This window comes from Mauremys mutica, chromosome 18 (genome assembly GCF_020497125.1).
Source record: "Mauremys mutica isolate MM-2020 ecotype Southern chromosome 18, ASM2049712v1, whole genome shotgun sequence".
NCBI lineage: Eukaryota > Metazoa > Chordata > Testudines > Geoemydidae > Mauremys > Mauremys mutica.
Window position 1 is genome coordinate 3981635 of NC_059089.1, and position 20062 is coordinate 4001696.

Consider the following 20062-nt stretch of genomic DNA (forward strand, 5'->3'; position numbering starts at 1 on the left):
GCGGAGGGGAGAGACCTGTCCCGTCCGTGCAGTTAACCCATCTCCCCGAGAGGTGGTAGCTATGTCAGTGGGGGAAGCTATGTTGGTGGGTGTGCAAGCTGTGGTGTCTACATGTGTATATAAAGTTTAATCAAACCCCATTTTTAAAACCCCTGTGGTCTGGGAATAGAAAAGGAGCTCTCTGAGGCAGAGCCCATCCTTCAAAATCCTTAAGATCACTGACTTGCTTCTGCAAATGTCATGGGGGTATAGCTCAGTGGTAGAGTGTTTGACTGCAAATCAAATGGTTCTTGGTTCAAATCCAAGTGCCCCCTTACAAACCTCTTTCTTCAGTAAAAGTAATTCCATTTCCAGTGTGTTCAGGAGCTCCCCTAAATAGGGATCTCAGAAATGAATGGACCCACTCAATGTTTTCCTGTGCAAATGCGTAAAAACCTAGCAAACATGTCCCCAGCTGAAATCAGTTCCAATCCTCTAAGTGTCTAGGTTTGTTTTCATCAACTAAACAAAGGCCCATGGAGACACATTTGCAGGTCCTTGGCCTCCATGGGCTACAATGTGCAGAAGAACAAGAACCACATCCACTTGGGAGGCATGGACTAGTCTGTATTACATTTGGTAAGTAAGTTGCCATTGGGACTGAAAACTCTACTGGAGGTGGACAGGAGCCTGTTACAAAACTAAAATAACCAAGATTTACCAAACTCCCTGTTACACATTCAATCCTCTCTTTGTGCACACGGCATCAACTGGGGCTCTAATAAATGGCAGCCTTCCTTTAACACAGATCATTGTTCCTTGTGACTTTCAGATGCATTCGAATGGCAGCTGTTTACAGGTCATGTGCTGCTAGTTCATGAGCAGCAGCAGAGTCTCTGTATGTTTACCAACCGTAGAGCTGGGTGTGTCTGCATCCAAGAAACTGCAGAGTCAGTGTAGTCCCAGACAGTTAATTGCACAGTCTCACTTTCTGGTCTCATTGATCATTTGGGTAGAAACAGCAATGGTTTGGTGGGTTTTGGTTTTTTTCCCCCTTCGTTTTCTCCTAAGGAATGTGTGATCTTGAGCATGTTAGTTTAAGTTCCCTGTGGGTCAGGAAAATTCCATCTCCTTGAAATAGCTGGGGAAGTGATCTGTTTGTATAACCTAAAATAAAGGAGCTTTTGTAAAGCAGTTTTGCCTTTAACTATACTGGTATAAAGATAGTAAATAATAAATTCCACAGCCAGACACCAGGCCAGGATCAATTAATTACAGAAGAAACAAACTCTTGGGAAGTAGCTGTAATTTGTCCCCAAACCTTTCCTTGTTCTCATATGCTATCAGGGATTCTCTTCTAGAGGGCAGAGTTAAGGTTATCTGGGCATGTAACCTCACTCTGTATTCCCTGTTTTTCCAGAGTTTGAGTTTTACTGAACTCAGTGTTCTGGAAGGTAAGAGATATTCACAGTCAAAGTTAACTCTCTGTTAACAAAGGTTTTGTTAGTGGCAAATAATGAGACTAATCCCTCATTGCAGTTATTCCACTGACTTCAGTGTGCTCTTTCCCCTTTCCAGCTCCAAAAAAATCAGGAAATTAAAACAACCTTGAGACCTAAAATGCTGTGAGAAAATGGAAATTTTAGTAGCTCAAATAATTCAGTTTCTTCTGTGTCTTGTGCATGTGTAAATGGCACGTTAATTTATAAGCACATCTTTCTTAACTTCTTTAAATATTCTGTAGTACATTAACTATATCAAGTGGGTTGTTCAATGCAGTGAGGTTTTCATGCATTGCCCAAAACATATTTTTCATGTTATGTAAATGAACACAACTCATTGAACACAAAATTGTGTATTTCATGCTGTGAACTGTGTCGGTAGCTCAAATTAATAGGCTTGGTTTTTTTCTCTCTCTCTCCATGAAAAAATGAAGAAACTGTGAAAATACCCATGGGAGAGAGGGGGTTTCTGAGACCTGGAGTAGATATGGAGATATTTATGAAAGGGGGAGAGGCCAAAGTAGGGCCATAGCTGGAGCAAAGGGAGAGGTTTTTTGTGCAGTTTCATTTCAGCCAGCCTCACATCCTGGAGTCCCTACTTCCCCCCCCAACAAAGTCACCTGTGACTCCTGTGACAGCCCCACTGCAAAAACTGCAGAGCCCCCAGCACTCCCTCTCCTAGCTGGTTCCCTGGCAGCCAGAGCTCTCCGCAGAACTGCCGTGGTTGCTCTCCTGGGTGTCTGGTCAAGGATGGCTACCGGCTTTTCCTGAGAATGCAGCTGAGAAATGATTCACTCTTCTCTAGATTCTCACCTGTGGGCTCTGAGAAGCAGGATGGGCCCTGTATGATAAAGTCCATGCAACATTCCCCTCTCATCCCAGCCCTGGTATGTCACCAGTAGCTGCTGTCCCTGGGTAGCAGCCAAGGATGTTTCCCACCATTCAGGAGACCCCAGCCTGGGACTAAAGTCAGCCCAGCTGTCATAAGTAGTTAGTTAAGGGTTAAGGTCTACCTGTAAAGGGTTAACACAGACCTGGTGAAACACCTGACCAAAGGACCAATCAGGGAAGAGAATTTGAAAATCCCAGAGAGCGGGAACTTGGGTCTCTGTGTTCTTTGTTCTGAGTTCTTAGCCGTCTGGACCTACACCAGACCAGACGCTTAACCAAGTCTGCTCATCTCTCTGAACTAATTTCTGCTATTCAAGCTAGTGAGTATTAGAAGTACTGGGTAATTTCATATAAGAATCCTGTGTCTGTAATTCTGTGTGTTTGCATTGATTATTCGTAATTTTGCCTGTATTGTTTGTACTGAGGAAAAGGGAGAAATTTCTCCAGGGATTAATAAGATTAGACCCTATGAATGTCTGTCTTGGATTCATAGAGATTGTGTATTTTTTCTCTTCTTTCTTTTATTCTTTTAATAAACTCTTTTAAGTTCAGGACTTGGTTAAGTTCCTTACCTGTGGATTCAGGGGAAGGAAGCTAGGCGCCACTCTGTGGAGACAAGGATTGTCTCCAGGCAGAGAGAGAGCAGGAGAGGGAGGGGGGAAGTGGGCTGCTTCCCTGTGTGTAGAGATTCAAGGGGTTTGAATCTGGGTTCCCCAGGGGAAGCTTGGGGGACAGGCAGTGCGTCAGACACGTTAACCTGACTGGTGGCAGCGCAAAGGAGACCTACCCTAAGGGTTAGGGTGGGGGAAGAATACATGCGGGTCCCCATCTTTGAACCCACAAGCTCAAAGTGGGGGTGAGATCCCAGGACATGGTGGCAGCGGAGTTTCGAATCCATTGTTAGAAGGAGTTTTTTTTCAGCTGGGCTACGCTGAAGGAAGCTATTCTCTTCTTCTAGAGCAGGAAAGCAACCTGAGAGAAGAGGTAGTTTACTAGTCTTCTGTTTCTAAGTGGTATTGTTAGAAGCAGTTTCAGCAGTTTGGCTGGAGGGAATTAAGTTTCCAGCAGGCTTTGTTGAAAGCAGTTTCTTTCGGGTGGCATAGAAAAGCACCTTGGAGGAAAAGAAAGTGTGTGCATTCCTTGGGTGGGGGGAAGTGCCCTCACAGGTTTGCTGGGCAGATAGGATTCTCAAGCCAGAGGTTTTTAGCTCTGGTTGCAAGGAGGTGTGTCCCTCCTTTGTGTGATCAGGATTCCTTGGGTGGGGGGAGTGCTCCTCCGAGCTCATCCCGTCCAACAGGGAAAACAGGTTTGGTGAGGAGAGAGAGCTCCTGAAGCCAGTTTTTTTGTCCTGTGACTTTTGAAATGCAGAAGCCAGGAAGCCGAGATTTTCACTAGTCTTTTCTCACAGAGAGACAGAGAGTTTTTTAGATTTTCCCTGTTGCTCAGTACAGAACAATAGAGAGTTGCAACACACAATTTGCTATACACAGAATTAATTACCCTTTCTCTACTCAAGTTATCATAAACAGGGAGGGGGTGTCCAGCACCCCAAGGCACAGATATGACGGAAACAAGTGACCAACTAGAGCTTGCTCGATTGCAAATAAAAATCCTGGAAGCCAAAGAGAGAGAACACCAGATGGCCATGGCGGCCATGGAGGCAGACCAGAAAGCCAGAGAGGCAGACCACATCAGACAAATGGAATTAAGAGAGAAAGATCTGGAAATCCAGAGGCAGGCTCTGGAAGTAGAACAGGCTAAGCAGCATAATCCACCACCCCATCCACCTACTGATCACACTTTTCGGAAAAAATTTCCCGCCTACAAGGCAGGGGATGATGTTGAGGCCTTTTTAGAAAACTTTGAGAGGGCCTGTATTGGATACCATCTTCCTAAAGACCAATACATGATGGAGCTGAGGTCACAGCTCAGCGGACAATTATCCCTTGTGGCAGCTGAAATGCCTAAAGACCAGATGGACGACTTTCCACTGTTCCTAACCAAGGCCAGACTCAGAATGGGCATCACCCCTGATCACGCCCGTCAGCGTTTCAGAGCCCAGAAATGGAAACCAGAGATGTCATTTCCAGAGCACGCTGCTTACCTGGAAAGACACTATTTCTCCTGGATATCAGGATCCAAGGTTGAGGAGCTAGACGACCTACACCTCCTGATATTGATGGAGCAGTTCCTAGATGGTGTTCCTGAGAACATTAGACGCTACATCCAAGATGGTAAACCTAAAACTCTCACTGAGGCAGGAGAGATTGGAGCCAGATGGATGGCATCGGTAGACAACACGAAAGCTACTGCCAAAGGGAGCGATTCACACAAGGTACCCACCGAGACTAAACCGTACCATCGAGGGCCAATCAAGCCCACACCTACAACCCAAGCACAGTCACACCCTACCTCTTCTTCTACCTCACCAGTTTCCAGTAAACCAACACCACCCCGTGACCCATCAAGTGGGCGATGTTTTGGATGCAATGAACTGGGGCATATCAGAGCCAAATGCCCAAAGAACCTGAACCGGGTCCAACTCCTTGCACCTGCACACCAAGGAAACCCGGAATTAGATATCTCTCAAATACCCATATGCTTTAGGGAAACTTTGAGAGTGGACGGAAAGGAAGTTATCGCATGGAGAGACACTGCAGCACATGTGTCAGCTATCCACCGAACCTTCGTGGACCCCAAATTCATCAACCCGAAAACCAAAGTGACAGTTCGCCCCTTCATGTCAAAACCTGTAACATTACCTACAGTGCGTTTACCTGTCCAGTACAAGGGCTGGTCAGGGACGTGGACTTTTGCTGTCTATGACAATTATTCTGTCCCCATGATACTGGGCAACCACTTGGCCCATCACGTTGAGCCGCCAGAAACAGAGGGAGTGGTTACACGCAGCCAAGCCAGACGAGCTGCTGCACCCATACCTGTTCCTGAGCCATCCACCAAGACCCCGTCTGTGTTACCAGAGACCCAGACAGAGGTGGTGGAACCGGATCCCATGCCAACACCTACAGCAGCCATACTACATCCAGTCCCAGAACCGGAACTGGAAGAGCAACCAGCGCCAGCACCGGCGCCAGCGATTACAACTCCACCGCCAGAGGGCGACAACGGGCCTGAACTGGAAAAACCAGCACACAAGCCTACCCTAGAGGCTCAGCCGGAGCCTGAAATAACACCTCGTGGACCAGCGGAGAGCGGTTCACAGTCAACAGAAACAATCTCATCACCTACATCACTTCCAGAGGAACTGGTGTCTCCCGCCTCAAGGGAACAGTTCCAGACAGAGCAGGAAGCTGATGACAGCCTCAAGAAAGCATGGGCGGCGGCACGCAGCAACCCACCGCCTCTCAGCTCCACTAACCGATCCCGGTTCGTTGTGGACCAAGGACTTTTATACAAGGAAAGTCTTTCTGGTGGACACCAGGAGGGCTGGCATCCTCAAAAACGGTTGCTAGTTCCGACGAAGTACCGGGAAAAGCTCTTAAGCTTAGCCCATGATCATCCCAGTGGCCATGCTGGGGTGAACCGAAGCAAAGACGGGTTGGGAAGGTCCTTCGACTGGGAGGGGATGGGCAAGGACGTTGCCAAGTATGTCCGGTCTTGTGAGGTATGCCAAAAGGTAGGAAAACCTCAAGACCAGGTCAAGGCCCCTCTCCAGCCACTTCCCATAATTGAGGTCCCATTTCAGCGAGTAGCTGTGGATATTATGGGTCCTTTCCCAAAAAAGACCCCCAGAGGAAAGCAGTACATACTGACTTTTGTGGACTTTGCTACCAGATGGCCGGAAGCAGTAGCTCTAGGCAACACCAGGGCTCAAACTGTGTGCCAGGCCTTAACTGACATTTTTACCAGGGTGGGTTGGCCCTTTGAGATTCTAACAGATTCGGGAACAAATTTCCTATCAGGGACCATGAAAGACCTGTGGGAAACTCATGGGGTGCATCATTTGGTTGCCACCCCGTACCACCACCAAACTAATGGCCTAGTGGAAAGGTTTAATGGAACATTGGGGGCCATGATCCGCAAATTCGTCAATGAACACTCCAATAATTGGGATCTAGTGTTACAACAGTTGCTGTTTGCCTACAGGGCTGTTCCACATCCCAGTTTAGGATTCTCACCATTCGAGCTGGTATATGGCCATGAGGTTAAGGGGCCATTACAGCTGGTAAAGCAGCAATGGGAGGGGTTTACACCTCCTCCAGGGATTAACATTCTGGACTTTGTAAGCAACCTTCAAAACACCCTCCGAGACTCTTGGGCCCTTGCTCGAGAGAACTTAAGAGATGCTCAAGCGGAGCAAAAGGTCTGGTATGACCGACATGCCAAGGAGCGGTCCTTCAAGGTAGGAGACCAGGTCATGGTCTTGAAGGCGCAACAGGCCCATAAGATGGAAGCGTCCTGGGAAGGACCATACATGGTCCAGGAGCGCCTGGGAGCTGTTAACTACCTCATAACATTCCCTGATTCCTCTTTAAAGCCTAAAGTGTTTCATGTTAACTCTCTAAAGCCCTTTTATCCCAGAGAATTACAGGTCTGTCACTTTACAGTTCAGGAAGGAGATGACACCGAGTGGCCTGAAGGTGTCTACTACGAAGGTAAAAGAAATGGTGGTGTGGAAGAGGTGACCCTCACCACAACCCTGCAACGTCTGCAGCGTCAACAGATCAAGGAGCTGTGCACTCACTTCGCGCCCTTGTTCTCAGCCAACCCAGGACGGACAGAGCAAACCTGCCACTCCATTGACACAGGTAATGCTCACCCGATTAGGACCCCACCCTACAGGGTGTCACCTCATGCCAAAGTTGCTATTAAACAGGAGATTGACAACATGTTGGAGATGGGTATCATCCGCCCTTCTACCAGTGCATGGGCATCTCCAGTGGTTCTGGTTCCCAAACCAGATGGGGAAATACGCTTTTGTGTGGACTACCGTAAGCTCAATGCTGTAACTCGTCCAGACAACTATCCAATGCCACGCACTGATGAGCTATTGGAAAAGTTGGGACGTGCCCAGTTCATCTCTACCATTGATTTAACCAAGGGATACTGGCAGGTACCACTAGATGAACCCGCCAGGGAAAAATCTGCCTTCATCACCCATGCAGGGGTGTATGAGTTTACTGTGCTTCCATTCGGACTGCGGAATGCACCTGCCACCTTCCAAAGGCTGGTGGATGGTCTACTAGCAGGATTGGAAGACTGTGCAGTTGCATACCTCGATGATGTGGCCATTTTCTCTGATTCATGGCCTGAACACCTAGAACATTTAAAAATGGTTTTTGAGCGCATCAGGCAGGCAGGACTAACTGTTAAGGCCAAAAAGTGTCAAATAGGCCAAAACAGAGTGACTTACCTAGGACACCAGGTGGGTCAAGGAACCATCAACCCCCTACAGGCCAAGGTGGAGGCTATCCAACAGTGGCCTGTCCCAAGGTCAAAGAAACAGGTCCAATCCTTCTTAGGTTTGGCCGGATATTACAGGCGATTTGTACCACACTACAGCCAAATCGCTGCTCCACTAACTGATCTGACCAGGAAAACCCAGCCAAATGCAGTTAAGTGGACTGATGAGTGTCAGGAAGCCTTTATCCAGCTTAAGGCGATGCTCATGTCTGACCCTGTATTAAGGGCCCCGGACTTTGACAAACCCTTCCTAGTTACCACCGATGCATCTGAACGTGGGGTAGGAGCGGTACTAATGCAGGAAGGACCGGATCACAACTTCCATCCTGTCGTGTTTCTCAGCAAGAAGCTGTCTGAGAGGGAAAGCCACTGGTCCGTCAGTGAAAAAGAGTGTTACGCCATTGTGTATGCCTTGGAAAAGCTACGCCCATACGTTTGGGGACGGCAGTTCCAGCTACAAACCGATCATGCTGCACTAAAGTGGCTTCATACTAACAAGGGAAACAACAAAAAACTTATCAGATGGAGTTTAGCTCTCCAAGACTTTGATTTTGAAATTCAACACATTTCAGGAGCTTCCAACAAAGTTGCTGATGCACTCTCTCGTGACAGTTTCCCAGAATCTAGTGGCTAAAAAGTGTTCTTTACATGTTATATGCTTAGTAGTATATGTAATAGTGCATGTGTTTATTACACTGTTGGTTTTGCAGTTTAGGAGGAAATCACCGCCAGTGCTCCCACTGTTGGTGATTTGGGGGGCGTGTCATAAGTAGTTAGTTAAGGGTTAAGGTCTACCTGTAAAGGGTTAACACAGACCTGGTGAAACACCTGACCAAAGGACCAATCAGGGAAGAGAATTTGAAAATCCCAGAGAGCGGGAACTTGGGTCTCTGTGTTCTTTGTTCTGAGTTCTTAGCCGTCTGGACCTACACCAGACCAGACGCTTAACCAAGTCTGCTCATCTCTCTGAACTAATTTCTGCTATTCAAGCTAGTGAGTATTAGAAGTACTGGGTAATTTCATATAAGAATCCTGTGTCTGTAATTCTGTGTGTTTGCATTGATTATTCGTAATTTTGCCTGTATTGTTTGTACTGAGGAAAAGGGAGAAATTTCTCCAGGGATTAATAAGATTAGACCCTATGAATGTCTGTCTTGGATTCATAGAGATTGTGTATTTTTTCTCTTCTTTCTTTTATTCTTTTAATAAACTCTTTTAAGTTCAGGACTTGGTTAAGTTCCTTACCTGTGGATTCAGGGGAAGGAAGCTAGGCGCCACTCTGTGGAGACAAGGATTGTCTCCAGGCAGAGAGAGAGCAGGAGAGGGAGGGGGGAAGTGGGCTGCTTCCCTGTGTGTAGAGATTCAAGGGGTTTGAATCTGGGTTCCCCAGGGGAAGCTTGGGGGACAGGCAGTGCGTCAGACACGTTAACCTGACTGGTGGCAGCGCAAAGGAGACCTACCCTAAGGGTTAGGGTGGGGGAAGAATACATGCGGGTCCCCATCTTTGAACCCACAAGCTCAAAGTGGGGGTGAGATCCCAGGACACCAGCCCAGACCCCACACCCTAAAGTGAATAAGGAAAAGTTATTTACTTGTTCCCATAATATAAGAACTAGGGAACACCAAATGAAAGTAATAGGCAGCATGTTTAAAACAAATAAAAGGAAGTTCTTCACACAGCACCAGTCAACATGTCGAACTCCTTGCCTGAGGAGGCTGTGAAGGCTAGGACTATAACAGGGTTTAAAAGAGAATTAGATACAATAATGGAGGTTAAGTCCATGAATGGCTATTAGCCAGGATGGGTAAGGAATGGTGTCCCTAGTCTCTGTTTGTCAGAGGGTGGAGATGGGTGGTAGGAGAGATATCACTTGATCATTACCTGTTAGGTTCACTCCCGCTGGGGCACTTGGCATTGGCCACTGTTGGCAGACAGGATACTGGGCTGGATGGACCTTGGGTCTGAGCCAGTATGGCTGTTCTTATGAAGGGAGGGAGCAAACACTGCCACAGAGTTTCTGTAGTGTATTGGTTATCACATTTACCTAACATGCAAAAAGTCCCTGGTTTGAAACCAGGCAGGAACAGATGGGTTCACTTTTTCTCTCTGTCTAGCAAGGCGCTCTTACTGCTACCACTGGCCTATCCCTGTGATAACCCCAACTCCTGCATGGCAGAGGGTGGTGAAATAAGCTGAGAAAAAGCCTTGGCATTGCCAGGGGGAAGCTAGAGGATCTTGGCCAGGCACCTTTTGGAGGCTTGTGGCTTGGTCTCCTCTGCCCTGGGAGGTTGGCCTATGGCGGCCGACTCTTCCTGCTGCCTCCTCTGCGTGACTTGCCAAAGGAGGAAGTGAGGCAGGAATGGGGCAAAAGAGGAAAGTCGAGCTGAGGAAGGCAGGGCAGAAGGTAAGCGCCTCAGTGCGGCTAAGTGGGGTTAGTAGAGCGCCACCAGTCGTTCTGCAAAGCCGGGGGAGGTGCAGTTGGCTGCTGGGAGGCAGAATCCTGTGCCTGCTTCTTGGCTTCCCAGGGATGGCTACTTGCAGCCCAAGAGAAGGACGGTTCTGGTGAAAGGAAGACAAGCAAAGCTCTGGGAGGAAATTTGGGTGTGGGGTGCGGGCTCTGCGCAGGAGGGGGTTGGGGTGCAAGAGAGGTGGCGCTTACCCCGGACACTGCAGCTCCCAAAGTGACCGGTACACACAACCCTGCGGCAGCAGCTCCTAGGTGAGCGGGGCCAGGGGCTCTCTGTGTGCCGCTGCCTGCAGGCCCTGCCCCCAGAGCTCCCATTGGCTGCAGTTCCTGATGAATGGGAGCTGCGGAGTTGGTACTCGGGGCAGGGACAGTTCATGGAGACACCTCTCCCCCACCCCAGGGGATGCTGGGACATGCCGGCCACTTCTGGGACGGCCACTGACGGACGGAGGCAGAGTGGGCAGGGAGCCACCTCAGTGCTGCTGGCACATCTCTGCACACCCATGGGGGGAGGGGAGCAGAGGGCCTCCATGTGCTGCCTGGGGTAGGGGCAGTGCTCAGAGCTGCCTCCCCTCCCACCAGTACTGGATTTACCATGGTGCAACTGGTGCCATGGCGCTGGGCCCACGGTCCAGAGGGTGCCCAGCCTGCTCTTCTCCGCCCCCTCTCTCTTCTGTGGGGGCAGAAGCTTGATGCTGCCGGATCCTGCTGCAGCAGGGCAGCCTCTGCCCGCAGCCAGGCTCCCCTCCCCCGGGTCTATTCCAGGAGTGGGTGGGTGGGTGGGGTATTTTGGCCTGCGAGGTGCAGCAGGTCGGACTAGATGATCACACTGGTCCCTTCTGATCTTAAAGGCTCTGAGTCTAAAAGGGAAGTAAAGGGAAACAAATTAAAAATCAATAAAACATTGTAATACCAGGATGACTCCACAACAGCTCACTGTATAGTCCTGCCCCTTTCTTTCTCCACTGTGTGTTTAATGACCTGCCTGGATTTGGGACACTGATTCCCTCATTCCATTGCTAAACTGATACAAAGTGAGTGAAATTAAACCCATTCCCAGCAGAGAAAATACCACACCCCTGCATTGGCTGGGAATCAAACCCAGGTCAACTGCTTAGAAAGCACCTATGCTCACCCCTATACCACCAATGCATCTGGGGAAAGTAGCTCCTCTATGTGCCACTTATGCTTGTCAAGTGACTCACCCACCCCACGACAAGCTGAGGAGCTGACCGGAGAGGCTGGAGGCAGCCTGTCAGCTAGGAGCAAAGGCAGGTTCCCAGAGTGACTGACCGATGGGGGCATGGGCTCTATATCCCAGCCTGAGGTAGCTCCAACCCCATCTCTGCCCTCAGAGAAGGGAAATTAAAATCAATGACCATAATGGCAGATTTTACCCCAGAAGGAAGGAGACAGCTTCTTTGAAAGCACATTTTGGGTTGGGTGCTGCTACGTACACATGGCTTTGTTGCGGATGATGCCAATCCTTGGGGCTCTGCCCGGAGAAGGAACTATTCAGGCTGTCACTCAAGTGAAGAAGGGAGATGATTTTTTTGACAGGGACGGCTGCCTCGTCTTATGGGTGTTGGTCTGTCACCTTCTAATCTGTAAGAGTTACTACAGAGTTTGTCATTCCACAGGCCAGTCTCCAGCAGGTGGGCGCAGTCCTCATGATCGATTCCATTCATTAACAGGTTATTGGGCTCCTTTTCGCTCCAGTTCCTGAATGAGAAGAGAGAGATGAGCCCTCAGAGCCCTTGGCCCGCCGACTCTCTGTCCAAGAGGAGATACACTCCCCTGTAAACTGGGACCCACCCTCAGTGTAACCTAGAGCAGCCCTGGGGTTCATTTAACTTATGCTCAGGCCCAGTGGGGTTCTGGGAAGCTTAGAATGGCCAGAGCCCAGCAGGGCTCCAGCCCCACCCCTGCACCAGGGGCTGTTGTGCCAGCTCTTCTCCAGCCCCTTTATGCTGGTTATATCCTGGGCGAGGGTGAGGGAGGAGATTAAATCTCCTTCAAAATCCCTTGATGCTGCCAGAGCAGCATAAAGAGCTCTTGAGCAATGGAGTATTGGGCTCATTCCATTGACTTTGGCCAGCACTAGGGGGGATTAAAGCAAGTAGAGGGAACAATATGGCTGCCCATGATGCCAGGCTGAATACTGTCTGCATGGAGGGGAGTGGGGGTTGAACAATTTGCACCCCAGTCTCAAGGGTTTGTGACATTCCCCCTAGAGGAGACAGATCTTTTATTCTGAAGTATCCAAATGAACATGAGGCCAGAGACAGCATTACCTGATCACAGGGCAGGCATCATGATTGGCCCACTAGAGGATAACAACCTACTACCAGCTAATGGCATAAGTGGGGGAGGGCTGCGCTGTTGAAGGCCCTGCTGCAAGGGTAGAGGCTGCTACCCACACACGCCATGGCAGCACAAGCTTCCCCTCACCACAATGTCTCAGACCAGACCAGCCTTGGAGAGACCCCTCTGTAGGCTGAGAGGAGCGCTCTGTCCCTGTGACCCATTCCGTCCTCGGTCCATTGGCTGTGATGGCCAACGAGCACCCAGTGCGATCTGTGGATGCTTTTCCCACTGGGAACTGGGCTGAGACTCATCAAGCTCGTTTCATACAGAGGGCACCCAGCAGCAATGCCATTTGGTCACTAGAGACCTGGGCCAGATTGCAAACAGTGACCTGCGGGGACCGATAAAGCCTCGAGTCGTTCAGTCCTCAGGGCATGAAATCAAACCCAAGTGGCTCCATCCCTGGCCTCAGCCTTGCAGCTCCTGAGGTGGAAAGTGCCTGCAGGAGCAGGGGCAGCTGGGGAAGGCTGGGGGCAGGAAGGGGAGAGCAGAGGATCACCCCATGCTTACGTAAATGCCACAGGAGTGTTGTCCACCCAGCGCCAGGTGCCTTGAGTCCCTTGGTCGGTGAAGCCGATCCAGTGACGAATGGAACGAGCTTTAATAGCCAAGTAATTCTGGAGAGGATGACACAGAGAATTGGGTGGTTAGAACTGAGGCCAGATCCTGAGGCGTCTCCCATGGCAGGAACTTACCCCAAGGGATGACCTGGGCACTCAGTGCTGCATATGCCAGAGGAGGAGGCAAGGAGCCCGATTCTCCTTTCCCTCCAGGGAAGGGGGGGGGATGGAGAGACGTCAGTGGAGGAGCAGGGGTTGGCGATGGTCTCAGCTGGGGTGGGGAGAGGAGGCCACGAGCCTGGGGGATGGATGGTGTTGGAACCGGGGGGGAGGGCATTGGGTCCTGCAGTGGGACAGAGGGGGCTGTGGCATAGATCACCCACGCACTGCACCAAACAAATCCCAACCCTGCAGTCAAACTCGAGCACAACCCAGCAGGGGAGGGTAATGCACAGGGAGTCCAGGAGGGCCTGTTGTATTCATTTAGCTGGAACTTACGGGCCTAAGGTGTTACCAGAACCCAGCCGTTGGCCGACATTAAACAGCGCTAACCCGGCCTGCTCGCTTCCCTTAAAAACCCTTTTAACCTGTGATCAAAGACAAAGGGAAGAGGGAAAAACCAGGGAAAGCCTTTGAACGGTAAAGCACCGAGCCAGGCTTTCAGTCCGCCAGCCTCCCTTGGGCCCGTCCCCTTGAGCTGCAGAGTTTTTACAAGAAACCCGCCCTCCTTGTGTGACAGGCTCTTACCCCCTGGGCCAGATTAAACATTTGTGAGCCCTGGCACCCGGACTGTGGCCCTGCCCCCTGCTCCGCCCATGCTTGGCCGCAAGGCCCCACCCCTGCTCAGCCTCTTCCCCTCCAAGGCCCTACCCACCGCTGGCATGCTTGGGAGGGAGCGGAGAGGAATCAGCGGTAGGCCCGGCCTCAGTGGGGAGAGGCCGAGTGGGGGTGGGTCATTGGCGCAAAGTGTGGGCAGAACGCAGGGGGGCAGGGCTACAGTCTGGGCACCAGGGCCCCTCCTCAGTGTGGGCCCGGCGCCATTGTAAATGAATTTGTTGGTCTCTGGGGTGTCACAAGGACTCCTCGTTGTTTTTGCTGATACAGACTAACCTGGCTACCACTCTGAAACCTGCAAAATTTGGGTTTGTTTAGTCTGGAGAAGAGAAGACTGAGAGGGGACATAACAGTTTTCAAGCACAAAAAAAATTGTTACAAGGAGGAGGGAGCAAAATTGTTGTTCTTAACCTGTGAGGATAGGACAAGGAGCAATGGGCTTAAATTGCAGCAACGGAGGTTTAGGTTGGACATTAGGAAAAACTTCCTAACTGTCAGGGTGGTTAAGCACTGGAATAAATTGCCTAGGGAGATTGTGGAATCTCCATCACTGGGGATTTTTAAGAGCAGGTTGGACAAACACCTGTCAGGGATAGTCTAGATAATGCTTAGTCCTGCCATGAGTGCAGGGGACTGGACTAGATGACCTCTCAAGGTCCCTTCCAGTTCTACGATTGAGTGAAACCCGGCACTGTCTCTTAGATGGTATCAGAGCTGGTAACAACCATCCGGCTGTTGAGACGGGCTGGAGCGGCTGTTGTTGTTACAGTCCGACCCGTTTCATCCCAGCTGGTGGTTGGGATTAGCTGGAGCCGGTAGAGGCGACGCCATCTGGGTCCCTCTCTCTGGCCCCATCTGGTCAGGACGTTTCAGGCTCAGGATGACAAAGGTCTCGGGTCCTAGAAGATGCGGGGTAGGGGAGAGCCATGATGGTGAAGCTCGTTCCGGTAGCCTATTTTTCTCTTTCAGGGCCCCAAAAGGGAGTGACGGGTGGAACAGCCCATCCTCTCATTCCTTTGGCCACCAAGTAGGTTTAATCTCCAACCCTGGATTCACTCCTTTCTGGTCCCATGTGTTTCTTGTTTGCCGGGCGTGATCTGAACCCAGTCGTTGAGTTACAGCAGGAGGCTCTTTCGTTTGGACTAACTCCGTCTGTCTCCCATTTGGGACCTTTTCCCATCAACCCTGGTTACTCTCGGTCATTGTACCATCTCAGGAACGCTCACAAACTTTTACAGCTGCGTTCACAGTGAGGGTAAATTTGTCAGGCCAGTTATTACGACCGGGTGCAGCAGGAGATAAGGGTGAGCGTTACGAATGCACCGTCCGAGTTCCTCTTTCCAAAGGGCTCTTCCACTTTGAAAATGATTGTAAAAAGCCTGCCCCCAGATGGGCTCCCTCATCCCTGTGGGTATGAGCCAGAGCTGCTGGCCACAGGGACTAACCTAAGTCATTCCTGCTTTTCCCTCCCATACGCCCAGCAGACCCAGCCAGGGCCTGATCTGGTTCAAGCCTCATTAGAATTGTCACCCAAGTTCCTGTTGCAGGATGTTTGGGCCGGATCCCCAGCTGATGTCAATCAGGATCACGCCGATGACAGCTGCTGTGCACCAGCCAGGGTGCTGGCCCATTCCTGGCACTGGAAAGCACTGACCAAAGGAAATACATTCACTACTACAGGTGCCGACGCTGTGGGTGCCCTGGGGCTCTCAGCACCCACCAGCCACCCGCCCATCAGTTGTTTGGCCACCCTGCCGCTGATCAGCTGTTCGGCAGCCGGCAGGAGGTGCTTGGTGGAGGGGAGGGAGCAGGTGTGGGACAAGGCAGGGCAAAGGCAGGGTCTTGGGGGAAGGGGAGTGGGGGCAAGACGAGGCGGGGCAAGGCCTTGAGGGAAGGGGTGTAGTGTAGACGGGGCTGAAGGGGGTGGGGCACCCACCTGGAAAAATTAAAGTCAGCGCCTGTGGTACTACAGTCGAGTCCTGGCTCTTCTCTCCCAGCAGACACCCCTGGGCTCTGCAGTCTGGTGGGAATCCACCTCTGGCGAGATAGTTTTGTGTTCCCTGCCCCCCAGGGAGTCTGACTATCCTGCCCGGAAACCTCCTCTCTTATCTGCCGAGCAGCTCTGCTTTCCGAGCCCTCCTCAAACCTCCCCACCGCTTGCTCCACATCGTCCCCTGTGCTGCTGCCCCAAGCCCCTCCTGCCCCCACCGGGCAAAATTCATCCCAGGGGAGGGGGGGACAGAGCTAGCCCTTGTCACTGCTGGAGTCCTGCTCCAGCCCTGCACCAGGAACTCCCACCGTTCCTTTCTTCCCATCGGGCCCAAACAGCGCCAAAGCCTCATGCCGGCCCTCTGCCCAGGGGTCATTACACCCCAGAGAGAGGTGGGGCTGAGGGCTTGTACCTGCTCCGTTTCGTCATTGATCACCACCAGATCAGCCTTCTGGGCTAAGCAGGAGTTTCTCGCTGCCTTCCAGGTCTGGTTAGTCCGGGAGAAAAGGTAGCACCTCCCTTGTTTCTGTTCCCAGCTTGACTGGCACCAGGGAATGCCTGCAGGAGAAAATGCAGCTGTGAGCCCCTCCCCCCACAGGCACCAATGAGGGGCAGATTCCCCCCCATGTGCCAGTGAGGCGCGAATCCCCCCCCCCCGCCAATGAGGGGCCGATCCCCCCCCACATGCCGACGAGGGGCCAATGCCCCCCCCACGCCACCGATGGGTCGATCCCTCCCTCTCCACATGCCGATGGGGGACCGATCCCTCCCCCCCTACGTGCCAACGCTCCTCCCCACGTGCCGACCAGGGGCCAATCCCCCCACCCCACATGCCAACGGGAGGCTGATCCCTCCCCCCAACATGCTGACGAGGGGCTGATTCGACCCTCCACATGCTGATGCAGGACCGATCCCTCCCCCACATGCTCCACTGAGGGGCCATTCCGTCTCCCCCCCACCCCCCGCACATGCCGACGGAAGGCAGATCCATCCCGTCACCATCACCCCATGCGCTGACGGAGGTCCAATCCCTCCCCTCATGTGCTGCTGAGGGGCTGATACCTCCCCCCCGCAGACACAGAGCACAGGCCAAACCACAGCAGGAAACCTACAGGTGAAAGCAGAAGCTACAGGCAGAGACATGGGGCACAGGCAGCCCCTCCATCCATCCTTATGGGCTCTGCTTTCACAGGGCGAGTGGCAGGGCCCCATTCCCAGGTCCCAGCCCCCACCCCTGGCACTAATGGGGGATTCTGCAGCCCCACACCCCAGCTAGGGGGGAGCCCCCCACCCCAGCTAGAATGTGACACTGCATTTGGATTCTCACCACTCTGCTCTCACCTGCTGTGCTCCTCTGGGTTGTGGGGCCAGGGTCTCCTGGCTTGGTGGGAGAAGGGGTGGCCTGTGAAACTGAGCATGGCCTGTGTTAGTCTCAGGGCCATTGATAGGATACACGCCTCAGCCCCGCAGGGTGCTGATCATCCCACCTCCCTGCACCCCAGAGGGTGATGCTGCAGCACCCCAACCCTGCCTAATGCCTGATCCCCACCTCCCTGCACCCCTAAACCAGATCAAGACTTTCCAGTATCTTTCTCCCCCACCTCATCTGCAGGCTGACCCACCCCTGATCCCTACATTCCTAAATTGGAAGGAGACACTGCAGCACCCTGACCCCTGTCCCTGCTGGGTGCTCATCCTCCTCCCATGTGGTGCCATCCCTGTTCTCAGGGCACAGGCTGGGCCATTAAGGAAAGGAAGACTAGCAACATTCAAGAGGAGCCCAGAGAGCACCTCCCATTTACCCCTGTCCTCCAGCCCTGATCTTACCAGCCGCGGGGGAGAGGTGGGGGGGGGCAGGAATCCCAGCAACGGGCCCCCTGGCCAATTGGGGCTCTCACCTCCTCCGTGTATGGATGAGCAGGATTTGGGGAGGGGGGAATCTCAAACCCTAATAATAATAACACCTCCCCCTTCTCATCAGTAGAGCACACAAAGCACTTTGTGAAGGGGGTCAGGCTCATGAGCACCATTTTACAGATGGGGAAACTGAGGCACAGGGCATTGCTGTGACTTGCCTAAGGTCACACAGCTGGAATAGAACCCTGGTCTCCTAGAGATTAGTCCCGTTCTGTCTCTACTAGTTCATGCTGTCTCAGAAGGTGCCGAGCTCTCACCAGACCAGCTCTGGTGGGGGTAGGGGGCCCAGGGCATGGTGGATACTCACAGTAGAGGAGGTAGTGGAGGCCCAGGGTCACCAGGAGCAGTTTGACGGTGATAATGATCACGGTGGTGATCACCAGCTGCCGGTTCGTGAAGGGGGGCTCTGGAAAGGGGGGAAATGGCTCTGATAACCCTGTCCTGGCCACACGCTGGCTCTTATTCCCCACCACCACCACAAACCCTGAGTGGGACGCGCTTCGGATCAAGCCTGACAGTAACTGAAGGGGCAGGGATCTGTGTGTAGCATCTTTAGCTGAAAGAGCTTTTCTCCCCGCTGCGTCTCAGGCATTTGAGTTAAATGAGCACCCGCAACAATGAAAAGCATGAAGCCAAAGGGCCAAACTCTGCTCCCCTGTGCACGGTGTGACCCGGTCAGTCCTGCCAGCTCCCCAGTCACCCCCAGGGCTTCCAGGGATGGCAGAGTAAGTGAGACCCTCATTCCTGATCTGTTTTTGAAAAGAGGAAAAGCCAAACTTCTTTTTGAGCTTTCTTCCAGCACCACAAAGGAGCAAAAAGGGAAGGAACCCGACTGCCACCCCCAGGAAATGAGCAACACACAGAGCAGCAGGTTCTTCATCAGCCAGCAAAGGAGCTTGCTTGTCTCACCGCGGGGAGGGGACAGACCCCAGCCCATGTTCCTGGGTCCTCCCAGTCCCAGTGAGGTTCTCCAGGCGGGTTGGGCATCTGCTCTGCGTCCCCTCGGATCTCTCAGTCGTGCAGGCGTCTTCCCCTTTGGGGCCAAGGGTAGCGGGCTGGGTGGGTGCCCCGTGTGCTCTGCTGTTAACTCCTTCTGGGCTTCTTATACACGCAGTGACTCAGACACTCCCGTGGTGCAGCCTGTGTGGCAATGTCAGAGCACCGCCCATCACCCTGCCTCCTGCGCGGGGCGGTGCTGACCCTGAGTGAGTCACAGCTTCAAAAAGGGAACAGCCCTGCTAGGTCCCATCTGGTCCATCGTCCCAGAGCAGGACTGTTCTCCCCAGGCTAGTTTTAAAGATAACATAACCGGGCGGGTTGTCAGGATCAAACCCTGGACCTGTAGCAGCGATACTCAGACCTCAGGAGCCAAGTTAGCACTCAACATTACCCAAGAGAGCCACAGTAGGGTGAATTCATTGTTTCATTTGCTATAGGACTCTATGATCATATTTAAACAGTATGTCAGTTTTATACATATTTGTCACAGCACAATGACTGACCAAGTATCACTATTTTATCAACTACAATTGGTTAATTACATAGTAAAAGCAAACTGGTAAGTTAATAACTTAGACTGGTTAATAATTATGGAAGCAAGGTCTGAAGCAGCTAGTGATGAGCTGCAGGGGGTGGGGAGGAGGTTTCAGGGCCAGACGGTCTTTACATGGACACACCTGCTCGGCCTGGGTATCCAGCAGACAGAGCTGCATTGCCCACATCATCCGTTTTGGCTGGTGCTGGGTTACAAATCACTTTAGAACGCAGGGGACTGAAATGTTTTTATCCTGATTGTGGGAGGAACTGGCAGCAGAACTGTGCTTAGCCGGCCCTGGCCGACGGGGTCCCCCTCCGCCGAACTGAGCTCACAAAGCAGGGGCTTGGATGCCAGAGCCCAGTGTTGAGGGAGAAGGGCCAGGGCTGGGCCAGGCCACTTTAAAGATAGAGGTACCTAGACTCCATCAGGTCCACGGGCTGCTTAGATCTGTTGTGGGGCAGCGTTTCTGTGGAAGGGCGGCTCGGCCTGCGCTAGCGGTGAGGTTCCCCCGCTGAGGTCACAGTAGAGAGGCAGGAGGCAGCAGAAGGGGACGGCATAGGGCCAGCGGCGACGGAGCAGAGGATGGCACAGTG

The 20062-nt window shown here is 52.1% G+C and overlaps 1 protein-coding gene and 1 non-coding gene across 2 annotated transcripts; one reads left to right on the plus strand and one right to left on the minus strand.

The window, feature by feature from the left end:
• The first annotated feature begins 242 nt into the window (after positions 1–242).
• On the plus strand, positions 243–314 carry TRNAC-GCA. Its single transcript has one exon. It is a non-coding gene; the product is annotated as a tRNA-Cys (tRNA).
• Positions 315–11773: 11459 nt separating this feature from the next.
• Positions 11774–19653, minus strand: LOC123352654 (collectin-12-like). The gene is made up of 6 exons (XM_044993089.1): positions 19599–19653; positions 18240–18416; positions 17357–17425; positions 16428–16573; positions 13142–13248; positions 11774–11986 (listed from the first exon to the last, which is right to left on the minus strand). Exons 1-6 carry the CDS (start codon positions 19651–19653, stop codon positions 11788–11790), a joined length of 753 nt encoding a protein of 250 aa, XP_044849024.1. The 3' UTR covers positions 11774–11787.
• Between the last annotated feature and the right edge of the window lie 409 nt (positions 19654–20062).

What these genes read in the sequence shown, in the direction of transcription:
- LOC123352654 (XM_044993089.1), bottom strand. Translation starts at nt 19,653, where the DNA reads ATGTGGGCAATGCAGCTCTGTCTGCTGGATACCCAGGCCGAGCAGGTG. An exon ending in CCTCCACTACCTCCTCTACT is followed by an intron (nt 17,426 to 18,239) that starts GTGAGTATCCAC and finishes GGCCATGCTCAG; the next exon opens with TTTCACAGGCCACCCCTTCT. An exon ending in AACACTCCTGTGGCATTTAC is followed by an intron (nt 11,987 to 13,141) that starts GTAAGCATGGGG and finishes CTTCTCATTCAG; the next exon opens with GAACTGGAGCGAAAAGGAGC.